The 14,101-nt window shown below is 36.0% G+C and overlaps 3 protein-coding genes across 6 annotated transcripts; 1 reads left to right on the plus strand and 2 right to left on the minus strand.

Annotated features, from left to right (window-relative positions):
- Window positions 1–491: 491 nt before the first annotated feature.
- LOC116170967 (calcium uptake protein 1 homolog, mitochondrial) lies at window positions 492–7,786 on the minus strand. Of its 4 annotated transcripts, none has more exons than XM_031487558.1 (10): window positions 7,430–7,786; window positions 7,244–7,382; window positions 6,717–6,882; window positions 2,319–2,356; window positions 2,097–2,108; window positions 1,615–1,729; window positions 1,404–1,564; window positions 1,115–1,356; window positions 854–1,071; window positions 492–805 (listed from the first exon to the last, which is right to left on the minus strand). In XM_031487558.1, exons 1-10 carry the CDS (start codon window positions 7,657–7,659, stop codon window positions 651–653), a joined length of 1,476 nt encoding a protein of 491 aa, XP_031343418.1. In that variant the 5' UTR covers window positions 7,660–7,786; the 3' UTR covers window positions 492–650. The 4 variants fall into 4 exon arrangements, with proteins under 4 accessions (XP_031343418.1, XP_031343419.1, XP_031343420.1 ...); XM_031487559.1 differs by lacking the exon at window positions 6,717–6,882 and adding an exon at window positions 7,032–7,191 and having other exon boundaries at window positions 7,430–7,785; XM_031487560.1 differs by lacking the exon at window positions 2,097–2,108 and having other exon boundaries at window positions 7,430–7,785.
- A 935-nt stretch (window positions 7,787–8,721) lies between these two features.
- Window positions 8,722–9,406, plus strand: LOC116171371 (biogenesis of lysosome-related organelles complex 1 subunit 2). Its single transcript, XM_031488162.1, has 3 exons — window positions 8,722–8,873; window positions 8,920–9,162; window positions 9,211–9,406. Exons 1-3 carry the CDS (start codon window positions 8,825–8,827, stop codon window positions 9,345–9,347), a joined length of 429 nt encoding a protein of 142 aa, XP_031344022.1. The 5' UTR covers window positions 8,722–8,824; the 3' UTR covers window positions 9,348–9,406.
- LOC116171369 lies at window positions 9,340–10,172 on the minus strand. The gene is made up of 3 exons (XM_031488161.1): window positions 9,856–10,172; window positions 9,608–9,804; window positions 9,340–9,553 (listed from the first exon to the last, which is right to left on the minus strand). The coding sequence occupies exons 1-3, from the start codon at window positions 9,947–9,949 to the stop codon at window positions 9,380–9,382; spliced, it is 465 nt and encodes a 154-aa protein (XP_031344021.1). The 5' UTR covers window positions 9,950–10,172; the 3' UTR covers window positions 9,340–9,379.
- Between the last annotated feature and the right edge of the window lie 3,929 nt (window positions 10,173–14,101).

Below are 14,101 nucleotides of genomic sequence, written 5' to 3' on the forward strand. Positions count from 1 at the left end.
AAAAAAGTTCTTGAAATTTATGATTTGGCAATATGGATTTTTTAAAAATTTGGTAAATATCTGAATTAGTTAAAACTGTTTTGTATGCCCAATTTTGAAAATAAGGATTTTAAAGTAAAACACTCAATAATTGGGTAATTTATTCACATCTGTGTCGAGACTTGGATGTATTTCAAAAACGTAATGCAGGTATAGCAGTTTTAATTAAATCAGGACTTAAAATTATTTTATATCTGTACCGGTGTCCACAGAAGATTCATGATTTAATGTAGCAGGTAAGTAGAGGGAAGCAAATAATTGAATGTTTTTATTTTCATTAGGTTATCGGCTCACTAGTCGTTTATATATTTTAGCAAGGTCTGATGATGAAGTGAGCTTCGAAATCGATAACTTAAAGAAAGCTACATTAAATATATCCAAATAATTCACATGGAGCAATAAATCAATAAAAAAGATTCATGATATTAATGTTGGTAATAAAAGTTCACAAAAAAAATTTATTAATTTATTACATACCAAATTGAACATCAAACGCTATAAGATTTAATTTACTAGACATGGAAAGAAGCCTTATAGAAATAATTTTAAAAACTGAAAATAATACTACAAACAATATATAAACAAATTCAACTAAAGCGTGCTGTACAAATTCACATATCAAAAAACGAAGGCGTTGAGTCTTTAGCGCATTTGATAACTGACTGCATAAATTTGACAAAACCTGTATCCTTTGGTTTCTCTAATCCTCTCAACAACCTATTTTTCATGACCGCTATAAACTCACGATTACTTAATTGACCATCCTCTGAAATGAAAAACTTTATAAATAGTCCAAAGGAGAAAATAAACCTACGGTTCTCATCAAAAATTGTGAAAACCACATGGATGATATGGTCGCTGAGATCAACATGCGCAACGGTTTTGGCAACATGTTTCAAAGTAATTTCATCAATCGATGCTCCGGCGATGTGATAAAAAGTGAGTGCAGTATCAACATCGTTGATATTGTTTAAGAAATGATAAAAATTTAAGTAATCTTCCCTAGTTATGCCTTGACCGTGATCTCTAAAACTACAAACGCAATTATGACAATTCACAGGCGCCTTCCACTTACCTCTTCTTAACCCTTTTAAGCATACGCGCTTTCTTTTTCTCGGGAAATCCGCTGTACGCGAGCAGCAAATCTGTGAAATCGGCCTCGCTAATTTTACCGTCGTCGTCCGGATGCTTACGTTGGAATTCGAGGCTTAGAATTTCGCGCTGTAGCTGTTTCTGAAAGTCGAGAAATTTCTCGATCGTTAGCTTTTGTTTCATATTCGGACCAAAGAAGTAGGTTGTTAATGCCGAGTTCACTCCCTGTAACAATCTGTGTATTCCCCATTTGTTACAATAAGAAGGGGCACCTTGAATGTGTTGCCAGTGTTCGCATGGTCACGATGACGCGACCCGATGCTAGTTTGTTGACGAATTAGCGTAGCTACTTTCTCAAATTCCTCACAATCGACATCACCATCGCCGTTAAGGTCGAACATACGAAATGCGATCTCGAAATGTCTTCTGGACGCTTAAAGCGAACGCAACTGTATAATTATAAAACCGTTCTAGTATACTCACTTGATAGTACTGTTAGGAGAAAAATATAATCGGAGAATGTGATCAAGCCAGAGGATCCTAACTTGTAAAATATGCTGTCTTCGTCAAGTGTTAACTCTAGTTTTTGTTGTATGTTCTATTTAAAAATAAACAAGCGCGGTTAATAAGCTACTGGTTTACAATTGGCATGCGGAAGTTGTTACTGTACTCAAATAAGCAATAATAGAAAAAGTAAGCTGCACAATACGCAATTTTGATGAAATTTTCTACTAAAAAAATCCAACTGGGTGGTATCCATTTGTCGACTTTCTGATAATAGTAATAATTTTTATTCCATAACTCATATTTTGAGGACCTGAGTATTGTGGCACCTTGACCAAACAGTGTTGTGTAGTATGAATATATATTTTAAATTATGAGACAAAAGCGACCATGCCAATATATACATAGAAAGCAAAACATTACAAACAAATAAGCGATGTGCGAAAAGAGAAAAGTATTACCTCGAGCTTATGCTGAAAAATAGAGGTATTTAAGTATGAACATTGATAGGCACAGTTACAAACAAGTTAAATAGAGTAAGTAAGTGTTACAGATACTTGCAGTGTGTTATAGTTTAATTACTTTATTTAAAGTAATACAGATAGTTCAACACAAACTAAATATTGTGCGACATAAATAGGGTCAACCTCAAGTTACATTAAAATAAACACTTTGTTACTCACCTTTGGATCGTATCTTTTATACTGGTCTAATCCCAACCCTGCAAGATAATCTATTAGTTAACCGCTTAGGTAATAATCGGTCATTCAAAAGTCCTCCAAAATCTGTATTCTATAACAATACTGTAGACTTTTGAATAACAGTGTAAATGTATAATCAAAATGTACACAAAGCTAGAAGCAAACAAGCAAGTTGAAAGATGCACATGTGAATGATGAAGTGCCAAATTGCAAAACGTTCCAATTGCCTTAATTACGACGTTCTGTTAATAAAGTTAGTATAACCCACCGCACATTTACATGAAAACTTCGGAACCATTGCTATTTGGCCTGATTTTACATAATCAATGATTCCAAGCCAGTCTGGACAGCTGCAAATAGTACCTCATTCTAATAGAAAGAAAGCAAATTGGTACTGTGAATTTTTTATTTCAGAGTTATCCATTACGTTTGCTAACACATTTCACGTATGTGGTAAATTGCCTCCCAAAAGATGCAATGAAAGTTAATTTACACCCATAGAAAATGGCTCGTATTCCGAAACTTATTATTTGTGCCTAAGAAACCTCGCACTGACGGAAAATTGATCTAGTGCGAAATTTGTTGAGATACCTCCGTAAAATCGTTTTTTATATGTGTTATGCTTATGGTGGCTGAGAAAAAATGGTTGTTTTGATTTGCTTACACAACATTCTCCATAGACTCGAGAAAGGGTTCTCTGTAAAAATGTCGTGAGTTTTTACTGAAAAATTCTGTAATTCTCGGCAAATTTTAAATTATAGAAACCTTTAAAAAGAAAGAAATTGATACAAAAAATCGTGTATCAGAGCTTATGAGTTTGTGAGCTAAAAAACAATCCATAGTTTGTCTTTTGTTTCATATTGTGCCAATTGGTAAGTGTAGCAGTGAATTATGTCGTGAAATGTTTCAGCATTTGCTTTGTAGAGGAATAAACTTTAACAATGCCCTGCAGACGATTAGGCGAGAGCAATAGACAGTTTGTCTTGAATCTGGCTGCTTTTTTTTTGTGCCGAGCACGTCAATGGAGATCCTCTTCGGCCGCTGAGTTAGGCACATTCAAGAGGTAAATATGCTATTTTCTACACTTATAGGCTAGTACCACATTACCTCACTATCCGATTTCAGGCGAGTGGCGGCTCGGTTGGGAACTTCAGTCCGCACAGTGCGCTGAAGCAAGGCGGTTTATCTCCCATAAAACGGCAGTTCGTGTTTATAGACAAAACGTTGGTGTTTGCCAAACGCTTCACTTCGTGGCATGATGAAACGCCAAAGAGTGTGAGGAAGCGAGATGTTAGTGCGAGTACGTGATCGTGAATACGGGCTACGAAGGCGACTTTGTTTAGAGCGCGTAATTGTCCACTGATCTTTGGTACCAAGTCCAAACACGCGGATTACCACGGTGACATGAACTGTGACTTGTTCTTTCAGTGGGTTCAATAGAAGTTTGTTCCGAATTCGGAGGAGCCGTAGTTGATTGTGATGGGCCACACGAATTACCACAACGTTGCCGTCGATCAGCATCCAACAAATGGTTCGACCAAGCCGTACTTTCAACAGAGAGTCAATGACCATAACATCGCCCAAACAGTACAAGGTGGATAAGTACTTGCACGAGCACAGCCACAAAGTTTGATACTTGCCGCCTTAGCACTGCCAGTTTAACACCATCGAACTGAATTGGGCACAGGTAAATTGTGCATGTAACCTTTTTATAATTTGATTTGATCCAAATGTGGGATCGTGCGTTGGCGGAATGTACGCCAGAACTTCTGTCGTTAGACATACGAAGAACGTTATAGACCAATCAGTCATTAAAGTGTTATCGATCAGCTCCTAAGTCGGACTACATGGACAGCGACTAGAAAATGCTGTGGGCATGACAGTACGATCGCATTTTATGGCGCCAGACTTTTTGTTAATAAAGAAACGTTCTCACCGCGACCAGGGGGGGTTTTAGCATTATATGGCGAGAATGTTTTGACTTCTTTCAAAACTTTGTTTTATTTCATCATAATTTAGAACCTTCTAGAATAGTGCGGATTCTGAATAAATACATATTTCCCGGAAAGATTGCGTCACATCCGCCTTTATTCCTTATCGCCATGATGGCGCCCCGACATCGCTTTAGAATATTCGCTACAGTATATTTATAATAATAATAATAAATTGTTATGAAACACACCGTTTACCAGGAACTCGTGTACACTAATGAATTAGCTGTTATTAGTATAATCAAACACATCTGCAAGTGTGAGATTTGCCAACACAAACTAGATAATCCTAAGATTAACTGTCATGAGGTGCCAGAACTCCGAAATTATACATTTTTTCATTGTTTTACCGGATGAAATTGGTAAATCCTAGGTTTATAACACGTTAATTCTAGGATTTACTAGTTTTCTGAGTTTTACAGTAACACATACACCTTATATACAATGATATAATCGAGGATATAATGTATAACAATTGTAATTTATAATTGTACCTGTAATTACTAATTACTAGATACAAACTAAACAGGAAAATACCAATCTAATTAACAACCATCAGCCAATAAGAAAGAAAATTTTTAACCAATCTGTATCAACTCAATAAATGGCTATTATTATTATTATTAAATTAAATATAACAATCGCGCAAATATTTTAAACCGGTATTCTATAAACAATTCTGTAAATTTTCATTACGGGGGAATATTTAAAGAGGTGGTTAGTTCTGGCTACCTCTACGCGAGGGCCCGCTTTTGGAATCCTAGCGGTGCGAGTTCTTAGAGCTTACACGCCCTTGTACCATACCGTTTCTCTTACTATGGGTACCTACTCTTTGCTTTTATTGTATTACCAACATGGAAGTCGAATTTCAATTTGTTGTCCATAATTATACCTAGGCTGTTTACTTCCGTGCCTATAAAAATATTTACATTATTTACAAGGATCTTAATATGTTTACTAATAAAGTCTATATTATATCGGAACAAAATAAAATACAAGTTCATTTATTAGGATTAACATTGAGAGAATTATCCATGGCTATTGATATCAGCATTTATACAATAATTTGTTTGCTTACATTCATTCTTATTCACAGCTAAAATTAAGCTGAGAATTATCCGCATAAAAAGCCCCTGAAGATTTCTTAAAACGTTAAAATTCGCAGGATATAATATAAAAAACAGTGGACCCAGGATTGAACCTTGTGGAACACTATTTTCAATCTTAATTGCAGTGGCTAATTCATTGTAACATTATAAATAATACCCACGTGATCTGAGACACCCTGTATACTGTACACTTTTGCTGCAAAGGGGAAAACTGCCTACATAATCTCTGGATTAAACACACACTCTGCCATTTCTAATCGTAATTTTTGCTTGAGAGTAATCGGAAATTTTGTCAAAATATATCTTATAGTATACCGTTTGTATGATAAAATATCTCGGTCAGACAGTCCGCGTCCTAAGTAACTTTTTACAGGAATGCATCTATCCATGTATCTCATTTAATTACACAGAACATATCGCCAAAAACTTTCTCCTTAATCCCACACAAAAAACAGCATTCAAAAAAAGCAATGCGCAAAAAATACAAATGAAAATTAACAAAACAATTAAAAGCTCCAAAAATTAATGACTCGCATAATTTATTAAGATTGGAGAATTATGGAGTTTCAACTAATCATTATACCCTAAGGTTCATTGGGAGTAATGGTGATTTTTACTTATCTGTCTAAAAAATCAACAGTAGACTTTCTGAGATTAAATGAGACAAGATCTCAGGATGAGCAATATAGTATGAAAATCAGACTTTTATAATATCCACCTAAACTCCAATTGCTTTAACTTGGACAATAGTCATAGACAATAATGGTCACCAATTTGTGATTGCAATCAATTTCTAACAAGCTGCTTTTAATCACAATTTGTTGTTGCCTAGTGAGAAAATCATACGATATGATCATCAATCTCAAATTTTTAAAGTTTAAAGTCCAAGAGCAAAACTTGCTTCGCCTAGATACAGATAATCATAGAATCAAGTGGATAGGTACGAAAAAATATAGGTCGACACTTTCAGACTGCATATGATCACAATTTCGAAACACCAGAGAATGAGAAATGTAATGCTAATTACATACAGTAATAAAATTTATGTGGGAAATCACGTGATGTTTGTATCTCTTGCATCACTGGATTTATAATTGGGAAGTCTACAAATCAACAAAACAGCATTGTGTGAATAGATCTGATAAACACATAATGGATAACTCTTCAATATAAATTCATCAAAATAAATAACGCCAAAAATATACGCAAAAAGAAAATATCTACAAAAGAAACAACATTTATTAACATATCTTTAAATTTCTGCCATTTAATAAACTAACCATCAGGTTGCTTAATTCCGGGCGTCATAGATCTAAGAAAATCGTCGGGAGTCATGTAAATCTCATGCTGATCAGACGACGATCCCTGGACTTGTAGCGTCGCAAAGTAACGAAACACCTTATCGGGTGTAGAGTAATGTCTTATGCGATTTTCATATTCAATTATCTGTAGCACCATGCAAAAGATTAGTAAAGTGAACCGTTAGCATGAAAAAGGGAGAGATTCGTATAATCCAAAATGACGAGTTTTCAGCTCAATTAGCACATTTAATCCCACACCGTACATCAAGCAAACAAAACTAAAATAAATTTTACCGTCGGGTTGTTTCAATCCGGGTGTAATTGCTCTTAGAAAATCGTCGGGTGTCATATAAATGTCTGTTCCTTGTAAGTGAGTGAGTTTTACTGTGGCAAAGTAACGGAAAATTTTATCTGGTGTGGAATAAGCTCTCATACGATTCTCGTATTCTATAATCTTTCCAGCAGTTCATTTTGTAATTTTGCTAATAGCAAACTTGGCTACTTACTTTGCGGTCACGAAATCCGACCTTTTCCTTACGGTGCTTTTTCGGTCTTTGCTGCTCCTCCATACGATCCTCCAAATCTTCTCGACTAGATACGGAGTCATCATGTGCCTTTACTGGAGGAAAGATTATCGAACCTATCCTAAATCGTTTGGACCATGACATTTGCATTTCTCAGCGTCTACTTACCATTTGTAGTTTATACAAGGCAGTATAAACAAAATCACTAATGCAGAGTGATAGTACTTCGAAAACTTTGGCACCTTTTCTTCTTTGTGACCGAAGTTTTTGTAATTTCTGCTGGATTCGTAGTACCGACTATTTTGGCATTGGAGAATGAGCACGGGCCGATTATACACTACTCTAGAAGGTAAAATTCTGGCACATGCTATGCCATATTTTAATGTGTGCAGGAACATTTTCTTTGGTTGATGACGTTTAGGTTTAATCGATCATTTTCTATAAAATAATCACATACCACATCCTGTTTTTAAATTTGAGTGGTCGCATATGATGTGACATAACATTTCATTTATAATAAACTTTGCATAGGCTGGTACGGGAGACACAGCAAGGTATGGACTGCAGCGATGCCGAACCGAAATTTGATCACATATTTGTGGTGGCGCCTGGGAGTATTGCGAGTTGCCGTCCTCTCGGAGATGTACCGGGAGTTTCCGAATGGATGGGAAACTGGCAGTATCAAGAGACCGTTTTATTAAGCTGCAGAGCATAGCACAGCGAGGTGTTATAGAGGCATCGTTGCTGTCCGTCTTTCCGTGAACACGGTAACCACATGTCACGAACCTATTGAAAATCAGTCAAATCCAATGACCTCGTAGGGTCACACCGAGCTGCTCTGCCGCTTTCTTAGATCCGCCTTAGAGATAAATGCGTTTTGTCTGTAAATAATTAGCTTTGTGTTTAATCGAACCCAAATTACGACCCAGAATATAAAAGTTCTCATTTTTTATTCGTGTCTAGGAAAATATGTTTGATTACTGATTTAACTTGGTTGTTGTGGCCTAAACTAAAGTTAGTTATCGTAATGCGGCGCTATATATAAATTAGGGTCATGTGGTATATAAGTACCTTCCTCCCCTTCTAGAGCTTTACATGCTATTTCGGGTCTCTTACAAGGCTTTTGTTTGTCAAAAAAACTGAATCGTGCTCTAAACGCTATCTAGAGTATTTCTCGTGCTAGCCATGCACTAAAAAAGGCATAGAAAGCGAGAAAAGACTTAACTAGATCCGGAAAGATGTTGAATATGTGTTGGAAGTTCTGAAAACTGTTGTACTCTTTCAAGTAGTTAGGGGAGTGTTTCTCCGAAATTATCTTCTAGGTCACATTTTATAGGCCCTTTTCGGAGGTGCCTAAATTGAAAAGGTGCAAACATGGTCTGGAAGGCACTTATAAGACCCTGGAAACCATTTGGGAGCTCTCCATAGCATTGGGTCCAATCTCGCCTAAGTGGCAACAGCGTGTTGTTGTATGCCACGCCCCAGTCCACCATATGATATTTGACATTGACGTTTAAACGTCAATTTGTAGGTTATATTTACTACTTTTTAAATAAACAAATAATGGCAGAAGAGGTGGAATCCGACGGTGTTACAGATTCGCCGAAAAAAGGTCGTAGAATTAATCAACATTTCGATTTCCAATGATCTACTTGTAGGCCCAACGCTGTCGACTTCAACATCGAGCTTCGAAGCGCTCGATCCCCACGATCCCAACCTGAGCCAACTAGCAACCACTATGTTCACCAAAACCGCCGACTACTTGTACGGTGAATTAACGGCAACTCAGGAGGAATACAAGCTTTTAGAGAACATGAATAGGGCTACTATAACAAAGTACTCCGACATGAAGCACATTGCTACAAACATTGCTAAAAGCATAGGGGAACTGAATGAAAAATGTACCTTTAGATGGTCTACTACGCGATTATAAGCATGTTTATTTTTAGATACGAGTCTGCAGCCTTACTTAGATCAAATTGACCAAATTGAGGATAGTATCGCGAAACTCGAACAGGCGGCTTACAAGTTAGATGCTTACTCGAAACGGTTGGAGGCCAAGTTTAAGAATTTGGAAAAGCGGTGAACTGTGATTTATTGTTGTTTGTATAGGAAGTGTTAATTATACGGTCGTTTTTTATGTTGTTTGCTCTCTTTCACTTTCTCTTGTTCTTGCAATACTACCTCCTTAATGTGCTGTAGGCGTATCGCATCTACACAGTCTATGAATTCCTTACTTTCCTTCATGCAGTGTAAGGAACAATTGGGATTATTTCTATAGCAGCTTTTTAGCTGAACAATTTCGAGTTAGTAAATTTTATCAAGAATAATCTAGTCATGCTTTACCAACGCACTGAAGCAAGATTCTTTTATTATTCCTTGTCGTAGACGTCCCTCAAGGCTTATAATGAGAGTTTCCATGTCTTTAATGTTTATTCCTGTCTTTTGCGAATGGGAGTCGTCTATGCATTTCAGTTTTTCATACCATGATTGATCTTCTTGCGACGGTGGTTCAGGTACTAGGGATTTGGGGTTTTGAACTCCTTTAAAGAAAAATTATAGTGCGCAGTATATAAATGGAAGCGTCACAAAACCGTCGGCAACGCGAAGAATTACTGAGTCTGATAAGTTTACCACGCTGCTTGTTACTGCAGTGGGACAGGTGTCGCAGGACATTCGGGAACCCATGTCTGTTTCTGTTCCCTTCACTGCCAATTTCACTATGCCCAAATTTGAGCTAAATGTGACAGTATGAAGTTGATAGATTTGAAAAATCTGGGTATCTTGGACTACACAGTTTAAATCCTACCGCGTTTTTAGCGCCCCCAACGGCTTACTCATTGGAATCTTCTTATTCTGAATATTGTTGCTAGTTTAGGAGCGTAAGAGATTCATTTTCTGTGAAGCCACAGCAGCAATACTCAGATTAATTATAATATGACAGCCAGATCTTTATTTGTTTGAAGTTATTTTGGATGCATAAAATATTAGGCGCTCTTCAGAAGAGATTTTGTCATTTAAAAGTAGATGTAGAGGTAAATTATACACGAAATCCCTATATGTAAATATCACTGTACCTATATCGCGCATTACCTACTTGATTCGCAAAAGTTACACACCTAAAGAATCGACAGGTCCAAATCTCTTTAAAGGCTCTAAATACTCTTAGAGAGAGGGCTCTAAAATCCCATGAGCTCTTAAAGAAATGCGTTTCAACGCTAAAAGCCTTGTCAAGACTCTCCTTTAGAAGGCTCTGGCGATGGGTTTCCCGATCTTATAAAAAACCCACAAAAGGATTACATTCAAATAAAGCTCGACTTATAAGGGTTCTTAAGTGATTTTAAAGGCGTTTAAAACCCAAATATTCTTAAAAATATCCTCTTAAAACACTCAAATCGGCTCTTAAACAAATGAGAAAATCTTAAGGCTGGACAGTACATACGTTTCGTTGCTCGAAAACGCTTGATTTCGTTCCACGGTATCTGAATTCTGAGTGAAGATGAAGAAGGGGTGAAAGGGTGAAAGGTGAATGATTTAACTAGACAATAACACCGGGATTTTTTAAAATGTTATCTTGGAAAAACGACTTAAAAGTTTACCTCGAGAGCGCGAAAATATAGCTTTCCCCGCGCGGTTTGTTTTATACAGATAGAAAATGTGCATTATAATTGGTTTATATGTTTCTACCATCGAACACAAATTAATATTATAACCAAATTTGGGGATTGACGATAGGCAACTTTACATACTCCGTTCTGTATGTACTGTCCAGCCTTAAGCTAAAGGCTTTTGGGAAGAGTCCTCTCTAGGGATGCTTGAACAGTCCTTGAGACACTTAACCATTTTTTTTTAAATTCCAGAACTATCAACGCCTTGTATTTTATAGCAAGTGTTAAATTGACATTTTAATACGTTTGAATGAGTAGTCTAAGTCGCTCTTTTAACCGTGCGGGTAGATAAAGAGTGATCACTGTTTCAAATGGGACGCGGAGTACGATATAAAATGATGTTCAGAACATGTTGTTCTGTTCATGTATGTTCCCGCGTTTATGCATACCATGATACGTACCATTTTTAGGGGTAGATTTATTGTTTCCTCTAGATTGCGCGTACGAGATGTTTTCGTTATGTAGATACGTAGTAATTTTGTTGCTCATATTATTAGAGGTTGCAACGTGTGTAATTGCATCCCTTTAGCTTAATTAAGTAATATGATTCTATTAGGATGTCAGGGATGGTTTTATCGTTATTAGTTAGTACATAGTTTAAAGTGGAATTTTCCATAGAGACTTTCATTTGAGGATCTGGCAGATTTCGTGTACGTATAGGTAGAGTGCTATGGAATTTTCACAGGAATTTTATACAGGGTTGGGCAGGGAGGTATGGATGATTTGAAATAACAGTTACACACTCATTTTTAAACGAAACTCAAAATTTATTTTTTTAATGTGTACCTTAGATGTTGCCATTATAAAAATTAAAGAGGAAAAAATTAAAACATTGATTACGTACGAAAAATAAAATCTGTTAAATGCTTTCCGGTTTTGTCCATACACTCCTGTAGACGTTGTGAGAAGTTGTCCATACTCCTCTGACTTCAAGTGTATGTGGTTTGTGTATGTATACACGTTCTATTAGGTAGCCCCATAAAAAATAGTGACAAAGTGACAGGTCTGGTGACCGAGGAGGCCACTCCACATCTCCACGCAACGAAATGAGGCGCCCAGGGAAGGTCTGCCTCAGAAATTCCATAGCTGCTCTCGATGTATGGCGGTACCACGTGCAATGCTTCAGAGGAGTATGGACAACTTCTCACAACGTCTACAGGAGTGTATGGACAAAACCGGACAGCATTTAACAGATGTTATTTTTCGTACGTAATCAATGCTTTAATTTTTTCCTCTTTAATTTTTATAATGGCAACATCTAAGGTACACATTAAAAAAATAAATTTTGAGTTTCGTTTAAAAATGAGTGTGTAACTGTTATTTCAAATCATCCATACCTCCCTGCCCAACCCTGTAGTTTAAAAATTCGCAGGAAGGTGACCAAACTTCAATTACCATATTTGTAATGGGCTGGTATGATCGGGAGTATTTGTTTGTTTAAGTGGAGGTGTAATATATTTGTTGAATTTGTTTGCAGAGGCATTTTACCATGTTTTTTTGCGTAAATGCCAAATGTGATACTTTTTCATGACCAAGTTGAAAACTATTATAAATTATAATGTGGAATTGTTAAATGCAAATTGGAAAAGAAGTGAGAAAGTAATAAGTGAGTACATCGTACATATCCTGGAAGGTTTTCAATAGCTCTTTTCTCTTCCTTCAAATCTCTATGCTTTTTAATAAATAAATAGTATTTGTGGTGTTTGGTTCAGATTGTGTTATTTCCCTAGATGAATTTGGCGTACTTATAGTGATTAATTTTCCCGAACAACTTTACCTATAGTCGTACACGTAGGTGGTAGTCGTAGTTGGCATTGTTTGTACGTGTGATTTGGTTATACCTATTTGAAATGGAATTTAAGTTCAGTCCTACGATCTTCGGTGTTGTCTCTTTTTATTCTTATAAAAATAAACCTTCCTCGATGGTTTTCTTGTGTGTGACCAAAAAAAGGGAATTTTTTGAATCTCATATTGGAGTATTGTCGATCTGACAATATATGCTCCCGGATCCATTTTTTACAAAAATGTGTAGTTAAATGCCGATATTATTTAAATGACGTATTTTTTTAAATAACCGTGTTCATCATTTATTAATTATTATTATTTCATTGCTTTTTTGTCTGCATTATTTAATAATATTGTTACTTAAAAAGTGAAACGATCTGCATTAATCATTATGTATTAGTTGAAACTTGAAAGGCCCCCCATATCGCAATAGCATATTTGCTCAAACTGGAATTGATGACGATTCCAGAAGGCTACTTTTTTAAATATATTATTCAGAGGCTTTAACGCCTAAAAATAATGGAATGAGAGCTTAAAGGTAATAAGTCATAGGTAGGTGGTACACACAACATATAAAGAGTGAAAGATTTCTGTTGTCGATTTTATGAACCAAAAGGGTGTGCGGTATATGTCCAACAGGTAATTATTGTATCTATATTTTTTTAGATATAGGTACTTCGTACTGCTTCATCAAAGACAGTTTACTATATAATGTATTTACGACTGTAATTAGAATTCAAGCGTTTGCAGGAGAAAAAATGATTATTGCTACATTATGCAAAAAGTGTGAATACTATCTACTTAAAAATCGCTCACTTAATTACATTTTATTAGCTTAACCGCTTAGCGATTATCATCGTTTACGTAAACAAACTTCGTGATCAATTATTAATCATTCGCAAAACATGACTTCTTTTTTTGCTGTGTAGGTAATCAATAAAACTGTCAATTGAAGCTCAGTTTTAAGAATAACCACCTCTCATCTTTGACCTATTGGTTGCGTACGAATTTTCCTTGAAACTGAATGGCCCTAAGAATCAATGCGCCATTAGCACGTGTCATTCATAACTCGAGGTATAGTTATTGAATGCAATCGTGTGAATTTTCCAATGACTTAACATTTATAAGAAGCTGCTGACAAAAAGTATTACCTACCCATTAGTTCAGCATCCGGTTTCCAGTTATTTAGATGTTGTACAAATTTTAATTTGCATAAACCATTAAGTAATATTGATTGACGAGATTTATTCAGAATATAAGTACGTAGGTACTTTAGGATAACATGGGATGATCCAAGTTCCGCCCTAGTTGAACAATAATGAAATTTTTAAATTAGGCCATCAGCTACCTATGCATTTTCTTTTCGATCTCATCCAGTAAGATTCAA

The sequence above is a fragment of the Photinus pyralis genome, unplaced genomic scaffold, assembly GCF_008802855.1.
Source record: "Photinus pyralis isolate 1611_PpyrPB1 unplaced genomic scaffold, Ppyr1.3 Ppyr1.4_LG5, whole genome shotgun sequence".
NCBI lineage: Eukaryota > Metazoa > Arthropoda > Insecta > Coleoptera > Lampyridae > Photinus > Photinus pyralis.